The sequence below is a fragment of the Diadema antillarum genome, unplaced genomic scaffold (assembly GCF_040938485.1).
Source record: "Diadema antillarum isolate AM-2024a unplaced genomic scaffold, OU_Dant_1.0 seq00001435_RagTag, whole genome shotgun sequence".
Classification (NCBI taxonomy): domain Eukaryota; kingdom Metazoa; phylum Echinodermata; class Echinoidea; order Diadematoida; family Diadematidae; genus Diadema; species Diadema antillarum.
In genome coordinates, this window is record NW_027272185.1 from 823,550 (window position 1) to 850,591 (window position 27,042).

At 37.8% G+C, this 27,042-nt stretch overlaps 1 protein-coding gene across 1 annotated transcript in view; it reads left to right on the forward strand.

The window, feature by feature from the left end:
• The window catches only part of LOC139709422 (gamma-aminobutyric acid type B receptor subunit 1-like), a 318,845-nt gene that overhangs the window by 248,219 nt on the left and 43,584 nt on the right, over positions 1-27,042 (forward strand). The window contains exons 5-8 of the mRNA XM_071621390.1: positions 1,489-1,686; positions 14,605-14,729; positions 20,885-21,002; positions 24,877-24,940. Coding sequence (XP_071477491.1) covers positions 1,489-1,686; positions 14,605-14,729; positions 20,885-21,002; positions 24,877-24,940 — 505 coding nt within the window. The remainder of the gene's footprint in view (positions 1-1,488; positions 1,687-14,604; positions 14,730-20,884; positions 21,003-24,876; positions 24,941-27,042) is intronic.

A 27,042-nucleotide genomic window follows, 5' to 3' on the forward strand; every position in this document is an offset into this window, starting at 1 on the left:
GTCTCATCTCCACTGGCAATGACAAAAAATGAAACAAAATGAGAATGGAGGTGAAGAGGAAAGGAAGAGGAAATTCTGGCAGCTGCTACAAAGTTTGAGACTGAGTTTTATCTCTCGTAAGAGGGCAGGGGGGAGGGATTAAAATGGTTGGAGGATAGTACAATGTACTTTTTGAAGGATTCTGATACAGGTGATGGCAGGTGAACAGCTCCGCTAAAAAAAAACCAAAGCCTTGATAGAGGTTAGTACTCAATGTCGCTTATGAGAAACTAACTTCCAGTTTAAAACTTTGTTCATGTGGGAGTGTGGTGTTGATAAGTCTAGAGTTGTAAACAGTTTAATTCAGGGGATTCTTGGAATTCGCATAATCTCTGTTTCTGCCTTTCTGCTTAAACCAACAGCGCACTATGCACTTTTTGTTTTCCAACTACATCGTGGGTTTGTTTGAATGTCAGAATGTTGTGAATTTTTACTCTTGTGAGCAACTACGTGGGTGGAAAGTTCTACCAAAGTTGTCTAGGAGCCCTCGCCTTTTGCTGCCTTGCTACATTTCTGAAAGTTAGTCCTGCAAAAAAAAAAAACAGGCGATATGAATTCAAGCATACAGTGAAAAGTGTTTTGAAATAATTTGAATCTTTACTTTGCGTGTGAATAGAAAGAAAATAGAGAAAAGAAATACGAAAATCCCCCCAAAACAACAACATGTTGTTTTCCTTTACACTTCAAGAAGGAAACTAATGAAGTGTTTTGCATCATTATCATAGTTTGCAAACTTGTTGATAATGACCTTATCCTATGCGTACAAAAACTTCCTGTCTCAACATCATGAATTTTCAGGAGAGCAACAACAATTTCACACTTTTGTCAAAAATCATCAATGATGATGTCAGATAATGTGGAAAAGTATTGCAATTGATTGATTAATATTCTCCCTTGTATCAACATGAATAACACTGAATTGATCAGTGTTTCAGTAGTAGCCATGGTAAAAGAAATCATAGGCGTACGTACTCAAGCAGGATTCGAACCTGCGACCTCCTGATCTCCGGACAGGCGTCATCTCCACTAGATCACTGAGCTTTTGCCCGACAGCAAGTGCTGGTTCTATTCCTTGTTTTGTATCGTTTCAGATTAAACAAACAATTGCACCATTTTTAAAACTCAAATCAGTACTTTTGATATTCAAAATTGAGTCAGGAGGTTTTAAATAGTATGAGGAAATTTGTGATCTTGTCGCCCCAGGGTCAATGTGTATTTACCCATTTGTAAAGGTGTTCTTTGTAATCATTGCATGATACATAATTCACAGCTATAGGTATTGTTCTAAGTGAAGTCCGAGGTAGTATCTCCGTGCAATTAGACAGCATCTGCGTAAGTAACAGGTGTCCAGCCCAGACATCAACATCATTATTAAATCCCCTGCATGTAATTCTACCATTTTGCGTGACTCTCTGGTTTTGTTTTGTTTTTTGTCTTTGAAACCACCAGGCCTACAAGCAGAAGCTGTACGGCCACAAGATCGTCTGGTTCCTGATTGGCTGGTACCCAGACAACTGGTACGAGGACCTTGAGGACGACAAGCACGTTAACTGCACAGCGGAGCAGCTGAAAGAGGCTCTCCAGTACCATATCACCACCGAGGGGATGATGCTGAAACCGGATGACACCCCCTCCATCTCTGGCATGGTGAGATCATCATCGTCATGACCATACAACTTTGACTACTTCTCCTTCTTCTTCTTCTTCTTCTTCTTCTTCTTCTTCTTCTTCTTCTTTTCTTCTTCTTCTACTTTTCTTCTTCTTCCTCTACTTTTCCTCTTTTTCTTGTTTTTTCTTCTCCTCCTCCTTCTCTTCTTTCTCTTTCTCACTGTCTCTCTCTCTCTTGCTTTGTTTTTATTTTCTTTTGTTTGTTCATCTCATGTTGTTACCCTTGTTATTAGTTGATAATGCCCAATGGTTGTTTTCTTTGTTTCACTGAAGTAATGATAATAATAACAATAGTGGCCTCTAACAAAATGCTGAAGTCTGTCAAAAATGATGCTTATAATATTGGTCCATAACCAACATGAACTATACATTGTGCAACGATAGGAAAATTGAATACAATAACTTACTTGAACAAATGAAGTACAAAACAATACTACTTTCATACATAAAGAAATCAGTGTTAGAACTTAAAAAATCAACCATATACTAATGATACGATAATGACTACAAAACAAATTAAATAAAGAATATCAAGTACAGGAAGCTGCAAGCATTTCAAGCTAGAGCTTCACCATGTTAGTGTGTTCTGTGTCCCAATTGATGAAGATGATGTGTGTCTAAACAGGTGTCTAAGCATTAGAGATAGACATGACACCCTGTTTAGATATTTTCAGAGTGGATGGAGATAGCTGAGTGTCCCTCTCCCTCATAGAGGGGTGCATGGATCATGCTGAGTATCAACTGACCGATGGTCAGTAGCTAAGGAGGGACTAATGAGAAGGTCAATGTCCCAACAGACTTATCAGTGTTGCTTCATTGCGGTCCTTTGACTGACCACTCTCCTTGGTTTTCAATCTGCCTCTGGAGATGGGTGAGATTGGATTTAGAATTAGTCATGAGTGTCCCACACCAATCAGAGACTGTAGGTTCAGTGTCCTCTCTGAAGCAGGAGAAGTATATATCTCTCTATCTCTCACTCTCTGTCTTTCTTCCCTCTTTTTTCTCTCTTCCTTTTTTTTCTCTCTTCCTTGAGTCATACTCACTTTGTAACATTATTCCTCTGTGATAGGTCTTGGGTATTGAACTTGGGATGAATCAAGTTTCCATGTGCTAGCCGCAAACTTCCCACTCGTTCTCAGCCGGAATTCTCTGCAGATAAGTTGATAGATAAATAACCGCGGAATCCCATCGAGCAGAACAGTTTCCCCCAAAAGTATGTTTGTCAGCTTTGTGGCAAGCATTTTTAGCAAGCCTTCTTCAAGTTGGTCCAGTAATGGCTTGCTCGTGTCAAGCACACTCGTGCCTTTTTCCGGACTTTGTCAGAAAGAAAATGGACTCTTATCTCTCTTGAGGCAGGCAAAAGGTTACCTCAATGGATTAACCTCTCGTACATAAGCGCACCGCTCAATGATACTTTCACATTCTCACTTAAGTGCTGAGTTGTATATTCCGCCTTCTCCTTTTATGCGCCTCACGTGATAATTGTTCATTTCCTGAAGGACATGTGTGACATCACACTTTCTTTCATCAGCTTGCGTGCATCTGTTGACTGCATTTAAATGTCATGTCTTCATTAGGTTCTTTGTTTTTAACCATAAATGTGTTTACGTATGTTTCCCTGAATGTAATGGCATTTTGCAGAAATATACAGCTTGCAAGTGGTTTTTACTTTCTTTCTTTTTTATTCAAATTGTGGTGATTGTAGTTGGAAATCGTGAAGCTACAAACTGGTATTTTCCTTGAGTAGCACTCATAATAATGATTTATAATAATGTAACATTTAGATACGCTCATATGAACACCCTTTTTATTCATTTTTTTTTTCTAAGGAGAGAAAGGGAATTTTTTTTTAATAAACCTTGGAAGGGAAGAATGACACCTTTTGACATGTCATTCATATTTGCAAAAAGAAAAATGTGTAGGTCCTCATATACTTATCCATTATATTGATGTACAAATAGATAAACAGACTGTCAAACATGATATAGTTCTTGCAAATCATTCTGTCCATATTGAGATATATTGCCACGCTAGTAAAACATTTTAAAATGATTTATTTGGTATCTACTGTCAAATCAAAAGCTTACATGCAATAAATCATGTCGCCCACTGATTCTTACATTTGGCATTTAATAATGATTTTTCAGAGACAATTGTTTTGCAGGCTTCATTTTTTTTTTCTCTAAGTAACTGAGATGTTGAGAACATGTACGTTTATGTGACTTATTAGATTACCATATGATGACTTCAAACGTAGATATGCACCGTTTATGGATGCATTGCTTTGCTGTGTTTGCTTCCTAATTGTGGGGGCAGGACATCACAAGAAAGAGGATCAATGTCTGGGGGTGAAACATGGACTGACAGATCTGTTTATCTGCACACATGAGACCTTTGGATTTAGCACTAGACTTCCATGTTAGGAGGGAGGGGAGGGGGGGGGGGATAATTTGTGGAAAAGGTAATGCTCGGGACAGCTTTTGAGCTCACACTCCAAGTTTCGATCCCCCGCATCCCAGTTCGTCAATCCGCTTACGAGGCCTAATGCCATCTACTCGCGAAGATCCGTCCCATGTAATTGGATCTTTAGGCCAGGTCACCCAGGTAGTGATGTGTGTGTGTGAGTGTGTCAGTCTGTGTGTTTGTGGGTGTGTGTATGAAGTGAGCCGGTAGACAAGTCGCATGTAACATTCCATATGTTGTAGAAGTTTTTGTCTCACCAGGCAGGATGAAAAATCAAAACAAAACAAAGCAAACAAAAGCCAGAAAAGCTGAGGAGGAGAGGTTTTTTAATAATACCATGTATAAGTAGTCCCTACAGGGATTGTTGCCCTGTTGCTTTGCAAAAGAGGCGAGTGAAGGAGCTCTCCAAGCAATTGCTTTGTCATCCAAACAGAGCACTCATATAATGGGTGCATACAATAGTCTTTTGATCTTTCATACAAGAGTTATGTGTCATATACAAGATAGCTGCGTTATCATCATTACCCATGTCTGCTGACCTTGCTGGCTGTAGTGTGAGTAGATGTTAACTCAAACGTTTAAGCCAAGAAGTCTGCGTGCGTAGGTTATTTCCTCTTCTTCTTCTTCTTTCTTGGTGTTGTGTGTTCCTTTCGGGAAGACATCCTGGCAGGGAAATCTTGTCTGCTCAAGGACAAGGGATGTGAAAAACAGGTGTTAAAACAGTCGAGACAAGGCGTAATAGGTTCCCGTCCACCTCATTGTTCCGCCTTTTAGGCATATGATCACTGCGCCCAATCATTGCCGGAAAGGAAACGGATGCCGCTTTTTCGGTGACTTAAAGCGCAACAAAATGTAATGTACCTGGACGATTTTAATGATGTTGATGATGTTTGAGGGTTATGCCGTGTTTTTCTCTCTTTTCAGGAATATATATATATTTATGTGCTGTCTGCTGATTTAATGTCTTTGCAAGACATGTTTAACTGTTTCGCACAAAATACAAAGCCTTGACTATATTTGCTGAAATATTTTAAGATGTATCAGTGTCTACTTTGTTTTGTCCGAACCCAAGGCAAATACCTTTATTCTTGCCTGATTTTTCTAAAGATTAATGAGAGTTATTTCTAGCATTCATGCTACGTCTTCTCATTTTTGTGTAACTTTAATGAAGTTTATATACCTTTTTTTTCCCCTCTTTGTGTAATTATATACAGTCAGGCAGAAGAAAATAGATAAGATATAACAGATCATATGTAGCTTCTCACATACTTGTTTTTCTCCATTGTTTCAACAGAATCTTTTTTTTTCTTTTTTTCTTTCTTGAGTTACTTTCTCTCTTTACTTCTTGTTTTCATTAATTTTCTCTATTATGCTTTTTATGCTTTCTTCTCTTTTCTGTCATATTTCAAGGATTTTCTCTCATTCTCTTCCTATCTCTCCTTCTTTCCATCTCTTTTTCTTTTCCCTCTTTGAAAAATTTCTGTATATTCCTCAAATCCCCATAAACTAGCTCTCTGTGTACCACAATGCCAGCCCCTTGTGTGCCACATCTTTCTGAGGCCGCAATGCACAAGTGCTTTTCGAAAACATTTTGTTTTCCGAACTCAAGTATTTTTTTTTTCAAGCTTGTATGCCAGACATGCAAGCAACATTGGAGGGGAAAAATTCCAATCTTTGCAGTGACTTAAATGTTATGACAAAGCTATGATTATTTTTCTTGCAAATGGCCAGCAGCTATGTTATTGTCCAGGTCTAGGAGGCATAACTTTTGCAGACACAAGTGTGACAGAAAATTTGAATTTACTTGAAAGACCCCGATAGAACACTGCTCTTCAATCATTAAGCAATGCAAGCTTCATGTGTAAGGAATGAAATCACAACTGAAGCTGTTATCGTACTGTTGTATTTGGTTTTTGATCAACCAGTTTTTTTGCAAGTTTGTGCATTTGAGCAAAACATGCAAACTTGGTGTGCCATCGACTGAGTGGGGCGTGCAAATGTGGCACATAAAGAGTGAACTCTTTTCTTCCCCTTTGCATTTCATTCTTACTCTGTGTCCACTGTTTTCATCGTCTTCCCTCAATCTCTTCTCTTAACTGTAACCCCTGATCACTCTCACTCTATCTGAATATGTCTTTTGATGCATCATTGTCTTTGAAATGTCACGAAATCACTGCGTTTGTCTGAAATAGATACCAGCATCTAGATAATGACACACAGGCTACACTTGGCATTCTAGTGTTTTGATGTTATGCCAGATTGCGATGGTCAGCCACACCTATTTGGCTGATTGCTATGTATGCATGCCCTTGGAAAAAAATTGTAGGCAAAACAGACTTTGGCACAGACACAGTCTCATACAAACCCACATTTATACACCATTATGACTTCAGTTGGAAGGGCATCTTTCTCATTTGTAAATTCTTTGAAGCATTAAGGAGAAAATTAGACATATTTTTCTTTCATTTCATCACATAGATCTATTGTAAGACCTCTATCTTAGCCATCTTTATAGTTATGATTCTTTGTTCATAGTACAATCATTAGATGAACAGAAATATATGTTACACTTTTTTGTGCTGTGACATTTACACTATATTCAATATTTTCAAGTCAGTAACAATTTTGTGCTTCAAGTCCTCAGCTTAATGAAACTTTACCATCAGATGGGGCAAAAAGAGTGCTTAAAGTGCGTACTACACTCAAAATCCATGAATGTTATTCTGTTGTTGTTACAGAATATGTTCTTTTGAGTGCCATTCATTCCTTGATTATCATCTGAGCTGAAATGCTTTATAATCCCTATTGATTTTCTGCAATGTCATAGATACATTTTGGTGTGGTGGCAGGTAATTTTGTAAAACTCGTATTTAGTTTTTGTTGTCTGTTTTCTGTATTCGTTTACCTTCGGCCATTGTGCTACTTTTCTCTGAGACAATACCCTAGCAACATGGGAGGCTTGAAGTATCATATCTGTATACCAGTGGCCGACGCCCACTCCCCAACACCCCATCCTTAATCCACCTGACACACAAAACATGCAACCTCGCTCCACTTTTTTTTCTTCTTCTTCATTCTCCCTCTCAGCAGACACACTCCATTGATTGAAATGTAAGTGAATGTTCGATGTAGATCTGACGGAGTGTCGCTTACAGAGCTCAATAACCAATGGGATTTACTGGGAGTCACTGGATATCTGCTAGTGGTGATGTTTTCCTCTTAAATATCTGTTTTGGTGCAGTTGCGGTCGGATGTTCTATCTATTTATTGGCCTGTGCTCGTCTATTGTATTCAATTGTCAGGTTTTCTTACCATCCTATTTCACATCATTCATTTTGTTTCCGACTACAATGCATTCCTGGTTGGGAACAACAAAGTGAAAGAAAAAAAAAGTTTGCCGAACAAAGTTTCAGAAGTAGGATTGCTGTCGAAAAGATTTTGAAGTATAAATCTCCAGCCTGTGTTTTGCTTTTCTTTGCATTTTATTCCAGTGTTTGAAACTTCATGAACAAACTTTTGCGCCCTCCTTTCTGTGTAGAATGGATTGATTAGAAAGTGGAGAAATGGGATATGACAAACCCGAATTCTATCGAGCCTCCCTATCAGATGATTAAATCACCACATACTTCCTAAGAGACCAGCAGGTCACAATAGGCTGAGGGTAAAGTTACCAGTACACAAATGAGATTACACCTTCCTTCTCTGAAATTTAAAGATATGGCTTTATCAGCCTTGAGTATCATTTTTCTTCACTGTTTGAGCTACACCTTGGACGTCGTCATTTTGCATTCCTCATCAGAGCTACAATTGGCTGTAATACATACTGTGTCGGCATTCAGGGCTTTGTCCATCTGAAAGTTGATGTGAAGTTGCATAAGGTATTGTTGAAATGTTTAGAGCTAATTCTGAATAATGCAAATTGGTTCCACTATTTTTTTTTTCAAAAGGAATTCACTTTGATAGTCATTGATGGTACTAAATCTTTCTACAGGATATCTCATCAACATAAACACTGTCTTTATCAAAACACTGAATTATTTCAAAACTATAGGAACTCTGTAGGTTTTGTGCATCTCTTAAAAAATGCAAAATAACATGCCATCAATTCAAGAAGTGGGCCCCCTGAAATCAATAAAGACAACAATACATTTTTTTTCTGCACTTACTTGTGAGAGGTTGCGCAATTCGATGGAGGCACCTTGAATGTGCAATATTTCTCATTGACCCGAGAACAGATGGCTTAATCAAATTTTTCCGGACTCAATCCAATCTTCGCTATCCCTGGTATTGTTACCTCGCAGGTGCGAAGGGGGACTGTTCTTCAAGGACGCTACTGCTTTTAGCACGCAGTCTAGATTGGCATACATTTATTTGTAAACCTGTAAGTTGCTGTTGTTTCGTTTTTCTTTTTTGCCTCTATTGAAGAAGTACTCTACCAGCAAGTGCTTGGTGTTAATATAGGAAGTGATTTAGGCTCATATACAAGTGATGATGCGGGCTCCATAGCAACACATCTCTCTCAATCCGATACCGTTGTCGTCTCCTCATCTCTGTCAGTCTTTCACGTTTTGCTTCCGTTCCAGTGGTGATATGATTGAATGCTCAACTGGAGCGGAATGGCCATGACATACATTTGTGGTTCAGAGGACTAAATACTACCATATCCCCTTCATCAGGCTCTCCCTACCTCTTCCTCTCTTTTCCCTCTCCCCACATCCCTCCCTCTCCTTGCTCCTCATCTCTCTCTATCTCTCATTTTACTCTCTCTGATGTTCTCTTGTAAGAATGTTTACGAGTTGTAATACCTACAAACCTTTTCAGAGCTGGTAAGGTGAAGTCATGTGATCACTTTGGTGTCGAGAGGAGGAAGTACTCTCAGTTCCCGGTTACATGTAGTGAAGATAACAAGACATTCTGTGGCTCTGCGTAATAGACAAGATGATGATGGCGCGTGCACAAAGTCACAGAACATCAAGAGTAGCTATGGCTACGATGAGATGCTACTCTCTCCTTTTCCCACTTTCTTTCTCTTCTACAAGTATTGCATCAGGTCATATTCCTATCATTTTGTTCTTGCTTGCCCCTTATCTGAGTGGGTCTAATTTCCATGTGTTTCTCAGATGATAGATTGAGCAGATATTGTATTTTCTGTAACTTTGAATAACCAATTACATTGGCAAATCCCAACCACTTATCCGAAGTTGACACTACTGTTCATGCTGATATTTTTGTGTATGGTTATGTTTTTGTGAGTGACAGTTGATCGGACATTTTTGAGAGTTCATAATTTCATACTTTGTGTTCTAATTATCATGTCAATGAAAGAAAAATAACACAAACGTTTAAAAGAAAGCATGACTTTTCCAAGAAGTCGGCAAGTCATGAGATCAAATCTTTGAGAGAAAAAAAAAAAAACCTATTGTATTCCACACATTTGAGCAGGGACGACTATTAATATGTCTATGGCATCAGGGTTCTGCTACTAGCAACTAACTCGTTGAAGACAAGGTCCGAGTATACTCGGGTAAGTGTCTATGGGAAATCAGTCTTGTAGCAAAATCAGTCCATCCTCAATGAGTTGATATTACAATGCAATGCTGCAGCTCTGAGTGACACTTGTTTACAGGTTTAAGCAGCATTATCAGAGATGCCAGCATTGATGATTTAATGATAGTGATCATAGCGCATGCTTCAAGACTGTCATCATTTTAAGCCATCATCTCTGAAAAAGTCATGATTCTAGTTAGACTCTAGACATGATACACCAGAGGGTTAATCAGCTATTCAGATTTGATATCCCAGCAGCCCTTTGCAAGAATGCCAGGTCTGATATCTTTTGTTATCACTCTTTGATATCACATTAGGAGGCAACTTTTGTCTGATAAGGCAAATGTGAAAGGTAAATCAAACATCAGTTACATCACTAAATATCCAAACTCTGCCTCTGTGAAAGCACAACAAGGTAGAGATAGGCAGAGGATGAGGGTAGCTGAGGTTCCACGTAGCTGCGCAGGCTCCGTTAAAAGAGACAGACAGAAAAAAAACCCCGAAGAGTCATACCACGCTCTATTAAAACTCGGTCCGCTTGACCTGCATACCAGCTTGCGAGCAGCTCGCGATGGTCAGTAGGTCGCAGACTAGGCCCCGCCTCCCGGGATGGGCTGCGATCGGGTTGCCTCCGCTGAGACTTTTCCGCACAGATGAGTTTAATCGCCAGAGCTGGGTAAATTACACTCGCAAATGAACAAATAAACGCAGGCTCAGCCGCAGTGGGGGGTAGGGGGTGGGGTAGGGTGGGGGTTGGGAAAGGGGAGTCAAAATATGGATATGAAAGAGATATGAAGTAGATGGTGAAGACACGTATATAAGGAGATGTATAAAAAAGAAAGAAATGGATAGACAGGAGTGTGATATAGAAATAGAGAAAGAGATTAGAAAGAGAAAAAGAGAAAGAGATAGAATAGAGGAAGAGAAAGAAATAGAGATAAGAGAGAAAGAGATGAGAAAGAGATAGATAAAGATAGAGAAAGAGAAAGAGATAAGAAAGAGAAAGAGATAGACAAAGAGAAAGAGATAGAGTAGAGATAGAGATAAGAGAGAAAGAGATGAGAAAGAGATAGATAAAGATAGAGAAAGAGAAAGAGATAGAGGAAGAGACTAGTAAATGAGTTAGATATGATATCAGTGACATCATGAAGAAAAAATTTTGCTCTGGCCAAATGCCAAGCAGAGGTGTCGTATGTGTTGGACTGGGCATTACACATTAACAAACAATGTTTGCTAAGCGTAGAAAAATTGGGTCATGATGAAGAATAAAGGTTAAAAACAACATTGCTGTGTTAATGTGTGTGTTTGTTTGTTCATTTGTGTGTGTGTGTGTGTGAGAGAGAGAAAGACAGAGAGAGAGAAAGAGAAGGAAGAATAGCTTGACTGTCAAATGAAGCATATAGAAAATGATTTGATTTGTAAAATCATTAATATTATTATCATTTTTATTATCATTACTACTGTAATTGTTATTATCATTATAGTTATTATTATTATTATCATTATTATTATTATTATAATTATTGTTGTTGTTTTTGTTGTTATTATTATTGTTATTGTTATTGTTACTGTTGTTGTTATTATTATTATCGTTATCATTGTTATCATTATTATTATCATTTTTTTGTAATGATTGTGGTGTACAGAGCAATCAATACTGAAGAGAGCTGTTTGCATCCAAGGACCATACCCCTCAATCTTATAGCAGTTGGTAACTATCAAGGTTATTCCAAGCATTTTGCATATGAAATTCAGTTGTAGATTCATATTCTAAAATTTGAGAAATTCATTGCAATTTTGACTGCCATTTCTCTCAGAAGTTTGCCATTGACATGATATTTCTATTTTGCAAGATGCTATTTAGAGTTTTGATAATCATCTATCATATCAGGACAATAACACCCCCCCCCCCCCATTCTGGTTAGTGATATGGTTAGAAATTTGGGTAAGGGTCAAGATTAGATTCAGGATAGGGATTAGGATTAGGGTCAGGGGAAGGGTCTAGTGTAATTGTCCAGGGAGTTGATGTCTTAGAACCATCATCTGTATTAGAGAAAGGTCAGATTCTGCAGAAACAAAAGCTGCTGGCCCGAATTTGAAATCCATGGCTAGGGAATTGTCAAGATACATGGAAATGTCAGACTGACCAATGACAGCATGATTCTCCATAAAAGTCAGCTCAACGGACAATCCGTAACTTTGTCTTTTTAGGATGACGTGCTCTTCCATCTTGTCATCATGTGATAATAAAGAGTTCTGTTTGCGTGAAACCGATTCACTCACCACTGCACAAATTGGAACTGTGACTAAAGAAATTATTCATGAGGAATAAAGCTTCCCCGCATGAGGGCCCAGTCCACTTTAAGATTGGATTGCATCTGGCTGGACACCACGTCTGACCAGGCCTGCTGTGGGAGTGAGAGGTCGCATGAGTAATGCCCCGAGGACAGGAGTCTTATTAGCCAAGCCCCCAAGCAGTCATTTCCGTATTGCTGGAAGCGAATGGCCACCAGACTATAATCAACTTGTCCACGTGTCCGACTTTCCGGCCTGAAGGTGGTGATAAACTGTGAGACTTGATGAGCCCCATGAGAATAAAGCAATTTATTTCTTCCCTATCTTCAGTCTTCATTTAATCACAGGAGTGATCCAGTGATTCAGAAAGTGGTTCTTACATAATAAACCTTCACTTGTGAGATAAATAACGGTTGTACAATGTAGTTGCACTTAACCCGTTGAGGACAAGCTGATTTTCCCATACTACACATTTTCCTTGGACACCTGTCCGAGTATAATCAGAATCAGTCATCGGTGGGTTAACTTCAATAATGAAGAGAGCATCAAGCATCCTGTTGGAATACTGCGTTCCAAGTTGAATGGTCTCTCTATGGTTCTTGTATGTTATGAAGATGGATGCACACACCTCTTTCACAATGATCTGATTTTCAGGTCATTTTTTCAGATAATGTTGTGAAATGACAGGATATAGAAACATCTACTGCTATCACTGCTATGATTAGTGATCCTAGAAACAATATTCAATTCAATTCAATTCATTTTATTTTCATACTTCTCATTTATGAACATTACAACAGAGATCAAACAAGTTCTTTTACCTTGTAAACAATGTGCAGAAAACAATGTGCAGAAAACAAAATGAAAAACAATATGAAAACAATTACAGTAGCAGTAGTGGTACTTGAAATGATGATATGTTGTGGTATATTATTAATGTTATTCATTCAAGCATAAGGCACGAAGTGAATGGTTCATACCGTTTGCTGACCATTGCTAGTCACCTGGTGCGAACCATGAGGGGTTGGCATCATTCGCCCGTTTTCTTGTGTGGGTGGGTAGGGTGACCACTTCACTGGGTTGGCACCCTGCTCGTTGCGGTGAATGAATTATTGTTAATGTGATGATTTTTGTTTTCATTGTGTTTGTGGTATTTAATGTGATTGTTATTAGCAATATCTTTATTATGGGCTTATGTGTTCACCAAATTTAAATTTCATTAATGTCGTACCGTATATATCGGTGGGGAAATGAGTTGATGTAAGTTTGATTATCTGGCATTGCATTAGTCTTGGCAGGAGTTACAGCAAACTGGTTATTTGGATGATGAACACTCTCATTAAACCATTAGCTTACAGTAGTTCCCTTCCCTCAAGATCAAATAGATTGGATGCCCGAGGTACTCAAATGCTATGCATGCCATGATATATAGCTAAACTTGTTCCTGGCACAAAACAGAGGACTTGTCCTAGGCTTGTAGGACATATCAATGATTAGTTTATGCTAAATATATTCCAAGGAAGGGAATACAGATGTACTTGATAGGAAGAGATGCATTTAATGGCTCTTAACTGGATCCTTAAGACAAACGGTAAATAAATTTGAATACAAACTGGCTTCTTGAAACATGCTACCAAGGACATCAGTCAAGCCACCATTAAACTTTATTTGGTCATCACTGTGTCATGTGTTTTAGTCACAGACTTCAGAGTGAAGGATTAATCTTCAGGTAGGAATTAAGCATGGCAGTCTTTTCATTAAATATCTCCGGTCATTTGTTGGCTGCCTCAGTAGCCGTGATTCAGCCAACTCGCTGGTTTGGCCTCTATGTCCATCAGTTTTGTCCAGACGACCTTTGTCAAGTCTAGTTTGAATACAGAGTACTAGAGAGTGTTTGTTTGTTTGTTTGTTTGTTTGTTTGTTTGTTTGTTTGTTTGTTAAGCAAACTATGCAAGCATTAATTTATGCAAACAAAGAAGACAACATTTTGAAAATGCATTCATGAGTGTACTTCATGTTGGCCCCAATCTCAGATCGGGGGGTTCATAAAGAAAGCTGTTCGTAAACTTATGAACAACTTATGAGCGACTGGTGATCAGTTCTTGTGCTGAATTATGGAAATTCTGATAGGTATAGCACATCAGAACTGATCACCAGTCACTCGTAAGTTGTTCGTAACTTTACGAACAGCTTTATGAAACAGGGCCCAGGAGACAAAGGGATCTTGTGGTGAAAGATGTTGTGGTGATTACAAATGGTGTAAGTGTTGAGTGTTCCAGATTGAGTACAAAATCAACTAGCCATGTAAAGAAACAGTGTGCTCACCCTCAAAATGTGAGGGCGATTATTCTCTTCTTTAAATATTCCAGTGTTCTTTCCCTTCTATCCCTTACATCCATTAACCTGAGATTACAGTAATGTTGCACTCTAAATTCTGAAAAGTTGACTATTCTCTTCTACTCTTTATTTCTGTACCTCGTTTAATCTTATCATAAAGTTATAGTAGTCTTGCCCTCCTCATTCAGAAATTCAATATTCTCTTCATTTAAATTTCTTTATCTCTGTTTTCCCCTTCTGTCTTGCCTCATTCAGACTTCCAAAGAATTCCTGGCCAGGCTGGACAAGAAGATTGAGCAGTCTCCGGCCTCAACCTCTGGCTACCCAGAAGCCCCTCTTGCCTATGATGCTGTCTGGGCCCTTGCTCTGGCACTTAACAAGTAAGTGAAATGGATGTTAGTTACCACAAGAGAAAGAAATGGTCAGCCACCAGTGTCTTCCGGATGTCTAATAAGACATATTGTGAAAGACTGAAAGATTCCAGTAAACTAGAGCAGCGATTGTGGTTCCAGTTAAACTTTGGAGACTTCAGATGAAAGTGTAAACAGTTGCAATTGTTACGATTTTGCAGTGGTCTACAGTTACGCCAAGTGTGTGGTAGCCATTAGAATGCTGCTGTTTAACATTTGAAAATAATGTAATATGATTTGTTTTGGATAATTTCTGCCAGAATAGTCACCAGTCAGAGATTGATGTAGTCAGAAAATACCTGAGATCAGAAAGGATGTACAGTGTACTTGAATGAAAATTACTCTCTGTAGGTATTGACTATCTTCATATCTTCAGTAGATTCAGAAGGTTCCAAAGTGGTATGGTCCAGACTACATGCAGCTGTGCATCACAAAAACCAACAAGAAGTCTAATAATCCAATTTTGCATTGGAAACTGGTTAACTGGGTCCACATAGTTAATATTCAGGGGGTTTTAATCTTCTGAAGAGCAATTTATTCTTCTTGTACATTTTCCATTAGTTTTAGATCTTAAAATGAAGGGGAATTGTGTGTGTTCGTTTTTGCAGTTTTCTAGAACACTTTTTTTTTTTAGAATAGTGTGATAAGTTTTTGTCTCAGATGCCCCTTTTCATTTCTAAAAAAAAAAATCCTGTACACACTCTTTTTATTCAACTGTAATAACATTCGGAAGGATGATGCTTCTGTGTTGAGAGTTTGTGTTCGTCATGAATAGACTGTACTCAATAAGTGTGCAAAATCTAAGCTTAATCTGATCATCCCTTCATTGTGGTTGCTACAGAGTTTCATATCCTGTCCTTTGTCCCATTTATTGCACAGAGCACCACTGGGTGGGATTAGGCACTTTAGACCCTGAACATCAAAGCCTCTTTTCTCAGTAAACACTTTCCCCCATGGGGTATACTCTAGTTACATGATATAGATGAGTTAAGAAAGTTCATTGTGTTGAGTTTTACATAATTTTAAAGTTTAAGTCTTCTCCTTTAGAATCTACTCTTAACTAAAAATAATCCATGCCTGTGTGACTTTTTAGGGGTTTTGTGATGCACGGTCATGCATGCAGCCGCCAGCTAGTATAATTCTACGGTTTTAAGTATGACATAAAGATTAAGAACCGTTTTTTTTTTTAATGCAAGCTGTGTTGGTGTTTTCTAAAATTTGATTTAGTATGCTATAAGTATGTACAATCTTCCCACTTTTTAATATTTTGCTTTAAACATGACTGGATCTGCAGAGATGAACAGCCTGGTAATGATATATGTAGTGTCTTCAGTCTTCTACCAAAACTGCAAGAAACTACATCATGGGAATTCTTTGGTTTTGTTAACTCGTTGAGGATGGACTGACTTTGCTGTAACACACATTTCCCATGGCCGGCGGAACCGTGGGGGCTGTGAGGGCTCGGGGCCCCCACACTTTTTGTGAACCATACAAATTAATACATATGGTGTCATTACTTTGGGCCCCCACACTTTTTTAAACCCAGAAGTACGTAAGTGGCACTAAATAGAAATAGATAGAGATCTTAAAGTGTGAGCGCGGTAACGTTATATTTTTCCACTGAAGACCTTTTTTTTTGCTTGTCAGCTGAAAAAACCCGGAAATGGAAGGGGGAGAGATGAGCTGAGGACCTTCTTTTTTTTTTTTTGCTTGTTAGCTCATGAAACGCGGAAGTGGGCCCCCACACTTTTGAAAACATTCCGCCAGCCCTGTTTTCCCATAGACACCTGCCCGAGTATTCTCATGAATCGTCTTCAACAGTTGAAAAAGGCAAAGATTAGATTAAATACCAACACAAGACGGGCAGGTGGATTTCCATATGGGAGATAGTGCACATAACTCTGCCAGCTCGACAGTAAAAGAAATTGCCAAAACTGATGAATTCTGGGCGTCAAAGTGAGAAAGTGAGGCAGTCTTCAAAACAAACCAGTGTAGAGGGTACGTGCCATGAGTACCTTGTCCCAAGGGTCAGATTCAACAGCCAGAAAGTGAAAAGTGAGAAACCACTTTTAGGTAAAGAAAAATGAGAAATCAGAATATTCAAAGACTTCTTTCACCACTCCATGTCACCAACAATCATCATGTTTCTGAAACTTTGGACTCAAACAGAGTGAAATTGCGTACACACATACTTTTTTTCCCCTCCTTATCTAACTCAAGATTGCCGAAAATGTGCTCCCACCTTTTTTCTTTCTGCCTAACCCACTGCATTTTTACTCGTTTGAGCATTTGTATGCCTGGCCCATTGATGCGAATGAGATATTCCCAGAAATGGGGAATCAACAACAACAAAACTGGGTCAATTTAGGTTTCTTGTCGGCATGATATCTAGGGCTTTTTCACGGTGTGGGAGCAATGTCAAAGTTTTGCTTTTCTTTTCTCTCTAATTCTTGCCTGAATGACATGAGGCAGATACCAAATGATGTGCCGGATGCCTGCCATGTATCTCAGTTGCTATTTACCCACACTTAAGCTGATTGAACTATTTCAGTCACCGTTAATATCATGTCCACCTCAATGGACTCAGCGGGGGATTCAGGTCGCCAGGGTAGATACCGGTTGGCAGCTTCCAAAATTGCCCCCGGACCAACCGACGTGTGTGCAGATGCAGTTTTTGCAATGTTGGTTCCGGTTTCTGTGGAGATTCAGTTCTTTAATGGTGTGTGCACACACCTCAGTGGTAAACACTGAGCCCTAGATATATGTTAAGGCAGTGGGGTATGAATAGCTGTGGGCAATAACATTCATCCACTCTCTTGTTCTCATTTTTCATCAGTGTACAGAAATTGGTTGCAGGGGGGGGGGGACGGGACTAATAAGCACTACTAAAGAAACAAAAATAAAAACAGTATTCCCCGTGATTTGTGACACATTAGGAAAATATGATTTAAGAAAGCCATATTATGATCTTATGAATCTTTAGACCGCCTAAGGATATTCTCTATTTCAGGCTCAGCATGATTTGTGGGTTGTTGGGGGTTTTTTTCCGAAGAGAAACGAAAATTTTAAAGGTATGTTTTATTCAGAATCATTTGACTCACCAATATATTGTTACAAATGATGACTTTTGTTCTAAGGATCATGCAATATGTTTTAGCTGGAGGGTTTAAGATGCTATTTCTGGGAGGCCACAAGTCCCTAGATATCATTTCAGATCTCTCAGGTAAATGTTCTTTATGTTTTCCCCACATTAGTCGTCATGTGGCCCCAAGGGGAGTGTTTGAAAAACACTGCCTGAGATTGGATCACATTGCAGTTGAGGAGAAGTACAGCAATAATATGCTTTTTTCCCATCATCCCTGGAACAAAGACAAAGCAACAACTCACACACTAGTGAGTACACGCGCACACACACATACACATACACACACACACACACACACACACATATGCACACATGCCCACAGGTACACACACGACACACTTGAAAAGCTGCAAAAGTTCTGAACATCAACCCCATCAAACCCAAAGGCAAGGCAGCTGTGTGTTATAGACTTGTATGTAAGTTGTTCATCATCTGATGTTAAGTCATGTGATGTGGTTTCCATAGAGATGAGAAGACATAAAGAGGCATATATATATATATATATATATATATATATATATATATATAAATGTGACCGATTATAATTGTTAGGTAAAAAGGCATGCATTACAGGAATTGTATTTCATATGTGCTGCTTGAAGAAGAATAAAAAATAGTAGAAAAAAGGTCATATGTAATATTCCCTATCTCACCCCTCTGCCAAGCTTGGCTGTACTTTGAGTGTCCCAGCTGTAAGGACCAGACAGTCTTTCAAATCCATTCATATAAATTCATTCTGTTGGGTATGTGCTATCATTTTATTGATCACAACAGGTGCAGGAGAGATTACTCATACTCTTTTAGTCAGTTACGTATCATAGTAAGCAGTACCTCTTGTCCAGATTCTGAACAAGTTTAGCCGACTCTTGTAATTGGTCTTCTTAGCACATCTAAACAAGACAGGCATCACTTTGTGTTTGTTGGTGGTTGTTCTGGTTTCGTTTGAGCTTGGGATGGGGGGGGGGGGGGGGGATGAGGGGAAATGGAGACATTGACTTATTGTGTCACCTTGCTCAAATTTATCAATTCAATTCCAATCACATGATGTTGTGCTTTTATTTTGTTGTGTCCTCTTGTTTTGTTTTGTTTTTTTTGTTTTTGTTTTTGTTTTTTTTTTTGGGGGGGGGGGAGGGGGAGATGGGTGAAGGTAGGAGGAGTAATTATGTAATGCTTAGCTGCTGGTATTTTTGGCCAGTTTTTTTTTTTTTTTGGGGGGGGGGCTAAAGCAAAGGAACTTTTACCTCACTCATTTCAGGCTGAGAAAAATTGCTAGGGTGGAGGAGATTCCATGATCTTTTGGATTACATTGAAAGCTTTAGGAGCTTTTTAGTTGGATAGAAATGATCTGGTGCAATTTAGATAGATTAGAATTCCTGCATCAATTACCATGTGGTTCTGACAGGTTTGTATAACTCCTTTATCTGCCATAAACAAAAGTGTCTGAATTACTCTGCTACAAACATTCGTGTAGTTCTAATGTGATAGAAAAGGCAGAGAAGTTCAGATCAGGAGGGTATTAGGACTGTATTTTGGTGGAGTGTGTCTTACACCATAAATGAGAGTTGTTTTTAGGTGTGTTTTAGAAAGAGATATATGTTTATAGATTAGCTAACATACTCCAAGTAACCCGGTAACTCGTCACCACCATGGAATGATGATGATGACGACGACGACGACGACGACAACAACAACAACAACAACAACAACAACAACAACAACAACAACAACAACAACAACAACAACAACAACAACACAGCAGCAGCAGCAGCAGCAGCAGCAGCAGCAGCAGCAGCAGCAGCAGCAGCAGCAGCAGCAGCAGCAGCAGCAGCAGCAGCAGCAGCAGCAGCAGCAGCAGCAGCAGCAGCAGCAGCAGCAGCAACAACAACAACAACAACAACAATTATAATAATAATGATAATGATAATAATAATGATAATGATAATAATAACAATAATAATAATAATAATAGTAATAATAATAATAATAATAATGTCTTATTTACCCAGGGTAGCCTCTTCAGTGTTGCCACTGCTCTACCAGAGGGCCCTGTTATTATTATTATTACCCTAGCATTGCCAGGCACCCATTTATACACCTGGGTCGAGAGGGACATAGTGGGTAAAAACATCTTGTCCAAGGACCTAAGCACTGGGCGGGATTCGAAGTAGGGTCCTCCGATCGGGAGTCGGGAGTCTTACCCACTATGCCACAGCACAGAATGTGAGGGGATGCCTATTGGCTTGCCTCCATCTTCTGTGGACACTGTTCAGAAAGTGTTGTTTGATGCAGAATCAAACCATCGATGTGTAACTCTTGCTTGTATGTGTGAAATAGTAATATCTTTCATGATTTTGTCAAGTTTGTAAAATAAAGTGCACCAGCTTCCCTGTTTGAATGAGACACTTTCTTTGATTGAAAATAATTGATATTCATTCATGAATTCAGATTATGTGTTTTGGACATCAGCATGCAGGATCACAACCCTGAACAGGGAGTTTGGATTAACCATGACACATACCAATTCTATGAAATGTTTCAGTCAGAATCTTGTGTGACTTTATGCAATTGAAATAAACACTGTTACTTATCAAAACATCAAAGCAATAAACCTCAGGAAAACACACTTTAAACCCGTTTAGGATCTTGCTATAACAAGCATTTCCCATAGACACCTACTTGAGTATTCTCTGGATTTGTCTTCAACGGGTTAAGTCATCTTTGAATTTCATTAATCCGTTGAGGACGAGCCCCAAGTATAATTGGTCAGGTGTCTATGGGAAATGCTTGTTGTAGCAAAATCAGTTCTTCTTCAATGGCTTAATGACTTTGTTATTATAGAAATGATGTGAAATTTGTTGAATGTTGCCATCATGCATTTCTGTATGACCTATAATCTATATCTATTTATATATTTTTCTAATATGTTTCTTTGAATTATGTAATCAAGCACATTTGTTATATACTTTCTTTTTGACTGCAGGACTCAGACAAGACTGGCAAACAGCAGCTTACGTCTGGAGAATTATACGTACGCAAACAAGGAAATCGCAAATGAAATATACATGGCTCTCAATTCTTCCAATTTTGAAGGCATCTCGGTGAGTATGGCTTATATCGAGAGTGTAAATGCACAAGTAAAAATGTATGAATATATTTCTATGAATATGAAGAGTTTCATTGCAAAGTGATTTAACTCTGTTCTCATTGACTTGAGATGTGTATGATTAAAAATGCTAAAAAACCCAGGGGAATACAACAGAAAATATGTAATATCTTAATCATAAGTTCAAGCATATTCTTAGTTATGCAACAGGTGAGGTATTATTGGAAGCATTTTAATTTGCTCTATCTAAATCTCTTTAATGAGGCATAACCAGTTTTGCAATAAAGCTCTTCATTTGTACATACGCATATGTATTCATATACAGTGTATCTAACAAAATCGACTGTGGTTAGAATAGCATACCAAATTCACAGTCAGCTGTTGTTCATTGGCATTCCGAGCGTTTCTTTCCCTCACTTGTGTAAATTTGTCTCTTTTGTTTTCTAAAATATTCCTTTCAATGCCTGATAAACTTTTTACCATTGCCTGAGTATCATTTCATGAAAGCCCATCCACCTGTAATAGATCAATACATTCCACAGATTGAATTTTTGTCTCCCTTGTGTTGGATACAATGTTTAAATGAACTGTGTAATGCAAATGCATGTTGACTTGTGTAGAGTCATATTACCCTGATCATCACTTATGTGGCCAAATAAACATCTAAATGGCTTTCATGTCTCCATGTTGCTAATCTGATTAACAAAGGACCTTGCTGGGGGGGGGGGGGGAGGAGAGGGAAAGAACATGCAAATCATGCTTAGTCTAAGGGAAGGTGCTTTCCAATGTCTTTTCATATTAATACTATGCATATGATAGACAGATAATGTCACTGACAGAATCTGGGTTTAGAAGTATTTGTTGGTGTATCCAAGTAATCTGAATAAGTATAGTAGAAGTATTGTTATGAAATAGATGGCACATATTTAGGTATTCTTTTGATGACATATTAAAAGGTGGTGATCAGGGTATTATGAATCAGTACAAGTCAGAATGTATTTGTTGCATTTGCAGTGCATAGTCCCTTGAAACAAAATATTGCATTTAAAGAAAAAAAAAAAACCTCTCACTCATGTGCTTCAGGAAGTAAAATTTATATCATACTTTATCCTCCTTTTTAATGCAATAATATATGAAGATTTTATATTGATACACATGAAAGATTCATTTCTATTTTTGATATTACATGACTTGATTCATTCATTTGAGAAATTCTGCTAATTTTATAGAGAATTTGGTGTAAAAAAAAAGAATTGTGACAGCGTTTGGTGCTGTGACTGAAAACATGAGTGTGGTGAATGAGTTAAGGAACACGCAAGCTTTCATGTCTGTAGGCATTGTTTCCGCTATGAGTCAGCCGTACATACACGCGGAGAAATTAGTGTGATGTTTCACGTGCAAACTCAAGATCACCCCGTGAGGTAATTGACTTTGAGATGTGAATGAAATGGCAGCCGTCTTCTCTTGGGCCGGGAAACATCTACAGACCTGAAGAATTGATGCACTGCGTGTCACGCATTCCAGCTATTAAAATGACTAATAATTCCACCTCTGTTTACTTTATGATTTCTAACAGAAGAGGAACTGACGTGAGGGAAAAAAAAAGAGAAATATGTGAGAGAGAATCTCAGAGAGGGGAAGAGATAGGTGGTTAGAGAGAGAGAGAGTTAGAGAGGGGGACGATGAGGTTGGCTGAACAAGATGGCAGGTCAAAAATGCTTGGGAAGGGAGAGGAAACTAATATGAATTTTAGGAACAAACATAGCAAGATAAAAAGAAAAATGAGCTGTCAAAATTGAGAGAGAAAGAGGAATGGAAATGCAAAAACTTGGGGGGCATTTCATAAAGCATTTTTGGTCAGATATTTTTCTGACAAGCTGTTATAAGATACTGAAATCCTTGCATCTGATTGGCTGAGAGCAAATTTGTCCGACCAATATGTCAGACAAAATGCTTCATGAAATGCCCCCTAGAGTGTGAGGAGGAAGTCCAGAGGAAGAGAGAGAACAGAGAAATGAATGCTATAAACAGAGAAAAATACAAAGCATGTACAATCAAGAGAAAACAGAAGACAATAGAAATATGCAAAACTAATTGTGTATTGGCTGTTATTTTCAAGAGGGTTTGATTATTGAGAATTTTGTGAACCACTGTAGAACAGTAGATTTAACAACTCACAAAAATATCTCCAACTGACAGGCATTAGTGCACGTATGATAGCCTCAGAATCAAAATCGCAAAAACAACATCTTGCTAAAATGTCTGTGACCTCTTCATTCATGGAAATATATGTGTACATGAAGATATCAGCTTATAAAGTATATATACTGACAGAATTACATACATACACACGCATACACACACACACACACACACACACACACACACACACACAAAATCTACTGATTTTCAGGATTATTAGATACACAGATGTAATAATTTATACAAGGAAAGGAAAAGATAAAGATATAGAGGGAATGAGAGAGAGAGAGAGAGAGAAAGAGAGTGAGGAAGAGAGAGAGAGATAGATAGACAGACAGGTGGAAAAGGGGAGAAGTAATAGAGAGAAAAAAAAAAGTTTGCCTTTGATAGCGTGATCAGCAACCGCGTACTTGACTCTGTAAATTCCAATTACGTTACATCAACACGGAAGCAATGTCTTGCTAAGAAGAAGAGATATAAATGGCAGTGTGTAAGGATATGACTCAAACTGTCCACACAATGCCAGTCATTCATTGAAAAACAAAGTCCTTTGTAAGAGTCTCCTCCAAACTCAGAGTAATTGACTAAATAGCATCTCAAGTGATTTCCAAGTAGTAGCCTTTCTTCCTAGTCGTGACACTGATGTTTCTTGAGGAAAGGATCTTAAACAGTGACAAATACTTGGATATGTATCATGTGTGGGTTTTTTTTTTCGTGCTGACTTCACTTAATTTAATTTTTCAGTGAGATAAGGGAATCATGACTAAGTCTTTTGTTTTTGTATATTGTTCAGAAGTAGATTGCAGCCATCAGTTACCAACACACTGATCTACTTTTTCAAACCAGTATGGATACTGTTCATTCATTAAGTCATTAAATGTCTGTGGTAATAATTCACTATTACAAATAGAAATCTATTATAGGAAGAGTTTGAATGCAAAAACAGACAGATGTCATTTTCATTTTTTTTTTCAGTGTATGGTCATCATAAAATAGAGAAAAATAAAATCTCTTCAGTGATACTGCACTCATTATATACAAAGATTTTTTTCAAAGATGTTATCAAAATTATCACATATTTAAATCATATTCTGTGTTTTTCAGTAGCTTTAAGCTCAAATGCCTTCAAATTAAAATAAAGATGGATGTGTATTTTTTTTACATGTAAACTATTATGGAGAACACCACAGGAATATTACAAAATCTGTATCAGCTATTTCCTTTCAGTATGGATTGCAAGTCTGATTTAAATCAAGCCATAGTTATATCAAATCAAATTAAATCACTTCAAGGATCATGCAATTCAATGCAGATTCAGTTTACATCATTAACATGACCAATACATCTGTGTTTTCTATTACTTCCATCAAAGGTGATGATGCCACTCAGATAGAAATTCATTTATTCATCTATTTATCAATGTATTTTATTTATCTATTCATTTATTCATTTATTTATTTATGTATTTATTTAATCATTCATTCATTCATTCATTCATTTATTCAATAATTCATTCATTCATTCATGTATGCATTAATCTTACAATTTGAATTTGTTTATTTACTCATTTACTCATTCATTTATTTATCTGCTTATTTGTCTATTTATTCATTTTTCTATTAATTCATTTGTTTGCATGTTTATTTACTTATTTTTGTCCCCTGCAGGGTACTGTGGCCTTTACTTCCACTGGAGACAGGCTGGCCAGAACTCAGATAGAACAGATGGTTGGTAGGTATCAAACATTCTCACGCTCATGCTAAGATGAAAGTCTTATCAACAAAAACTTCATCAAAGAGTGGATAAAAGTGTAGTTGTGAATAACAAATTCCACCTTTAGAGCTTTAAGAATGGATGCAAATCTGATTTTGAAAATGTTTGTCTCACTTCGCATGTTTTGTATGTGTTTCGTGTAGATATTCACTTGGATGAGAACATGGCGTAAGATGTTCAGCTGATGTTTTGAATGATCGATTTCCAAACGTACTGTGCTTTCACTGAGTCAGCTACAAGTCATTGCCTATGATTTGTGCAATTTGAATGTGGCTTATTTGGATGTATGTAACCTTGAACCACAGTAGATGAGCTGTTTATGGCTCCTTAAGATAGACAATTTGAATTAAAGGGAAGTAGCTGACAGCTGAATTATATCAAATCATATTTGATTTTGTGAGTCACTACAGTTTATGGATCTGTTTAAGTAACATCATTGCAAATACTTTCAGTTTGTGCATGTTTATCCATATATCTGTATCATTGTATTTTTCTGTCGTTTAATTTTCCGCTCAATCTTTATCAATATCTTTATCTTTATGTATATAGATACACACACATATACTTATATATAAACACACATATACTAGTATTAATAATTGTGTGTTTTATCTTTAGTTTAATGTATCATTCTTTGTATATAGTAAGAATGACCAAATGCATTCAAAACATCTTAAGAAAGGGCTAAAATACTTGCTATGCAATTGAACTTGAGACTGGAAAGAAACCAATTCTTCTTGAGGTTGGTTTTACTGAAATTGACCACAAAAAAACACACAAAAAAAGACCAGGCTGATGCATTTACAAGTGAAGACAGTGTCTCATCTATCAGAAAAGCAGAACTATTTTTGGATCCAGTACTGACAGGTCAGATGTTGCTGCATCTCCTAAGAAATGTATCATCCTTTCATTTCCTCTTGCAATATTCACCATAATGGCTATAAAGTAGGTCTCTCTCATAAAGATTGCAGCTGTTTAAGATGACGGCCACTTTTTTAATGCCACTCTTCGGTGTTCGTTCTCACACAAACTAGGCTCTGTAAGTGCTGAAACTTTCCAGGATTAAAAAGTTTTATAAAATGTGCTTTAGAATCTCTGCAATCTGATTGGTCAATTGTCATGCATTGATTTTTACTGATCCACACTGAGCCATGCGTCCGTTAAAATCCGAAAGCATGACTGAAGACTTGTATAGTGTTGTAGGTGTACCGAACGCATGATGGGGAAAATTGTGGTATTTCATGAATTTACAGGCCAATTTTATCACACAAATGATGCACAAGCCTATTTCGTGGATCAGTGAGAATATCGATGCTCTCATTTAACTTTGGAAGAGTCTAAAACCAACTCGCTGCACTTGTGGGTTTAAACAGTTCCAAAGTTAAACTCGTGCATCCAATTCTCACCGATCCACTCTGTCCTGTGCATCATTTGTATAATGAACTATGAATCTTTCTTGTATTGGATTTAATGGTACTTGAGGTCCATGATCTAACCAGGGAGGTGTTAGAAAAGGAGAGACAACTCTTCGTAATTCATGCAAACACATGTTTTGGTTCAAAGCGTTACAATGGGATGTCTAGCATACCACTATACGCTTTGAAGTCATGCTCTGCACCGCTCTAGTTGCAACACGAAGTTCGGAGACAAAAACGCATTTCACTTTTTGTTGAATTACAAGTTTTATTTCCCCGTAAAATTTGAAGTGAAATACTAGAATTGATTAAGAGTAGTTTAGCAAAGAATTCAATATTATAAACATGTATTTCTAGTTTCTTCGTAATGTGCAAATTGAAATGAAATGAAAATTAGGCCATCTTAAAAACCTAATATTTTTCTATAATCCGCACATTTCCGCATGTTAGTTTTCTATCCTTTAATCTGGGATATTTTGATCTTTCAAATAAAGTAGTCCGCTAAAGCGTGCGCCAGCATGCTTTTAAACTATTTGCTGTTAAAATTGTCAGTTTACACTGCATTTTGATTCGCTGCTCCTATTCAAGGTATACAAATTCATTGTTGCCATCACATTGAAAGAGAGAGAGCGAAATGCAGTAGGG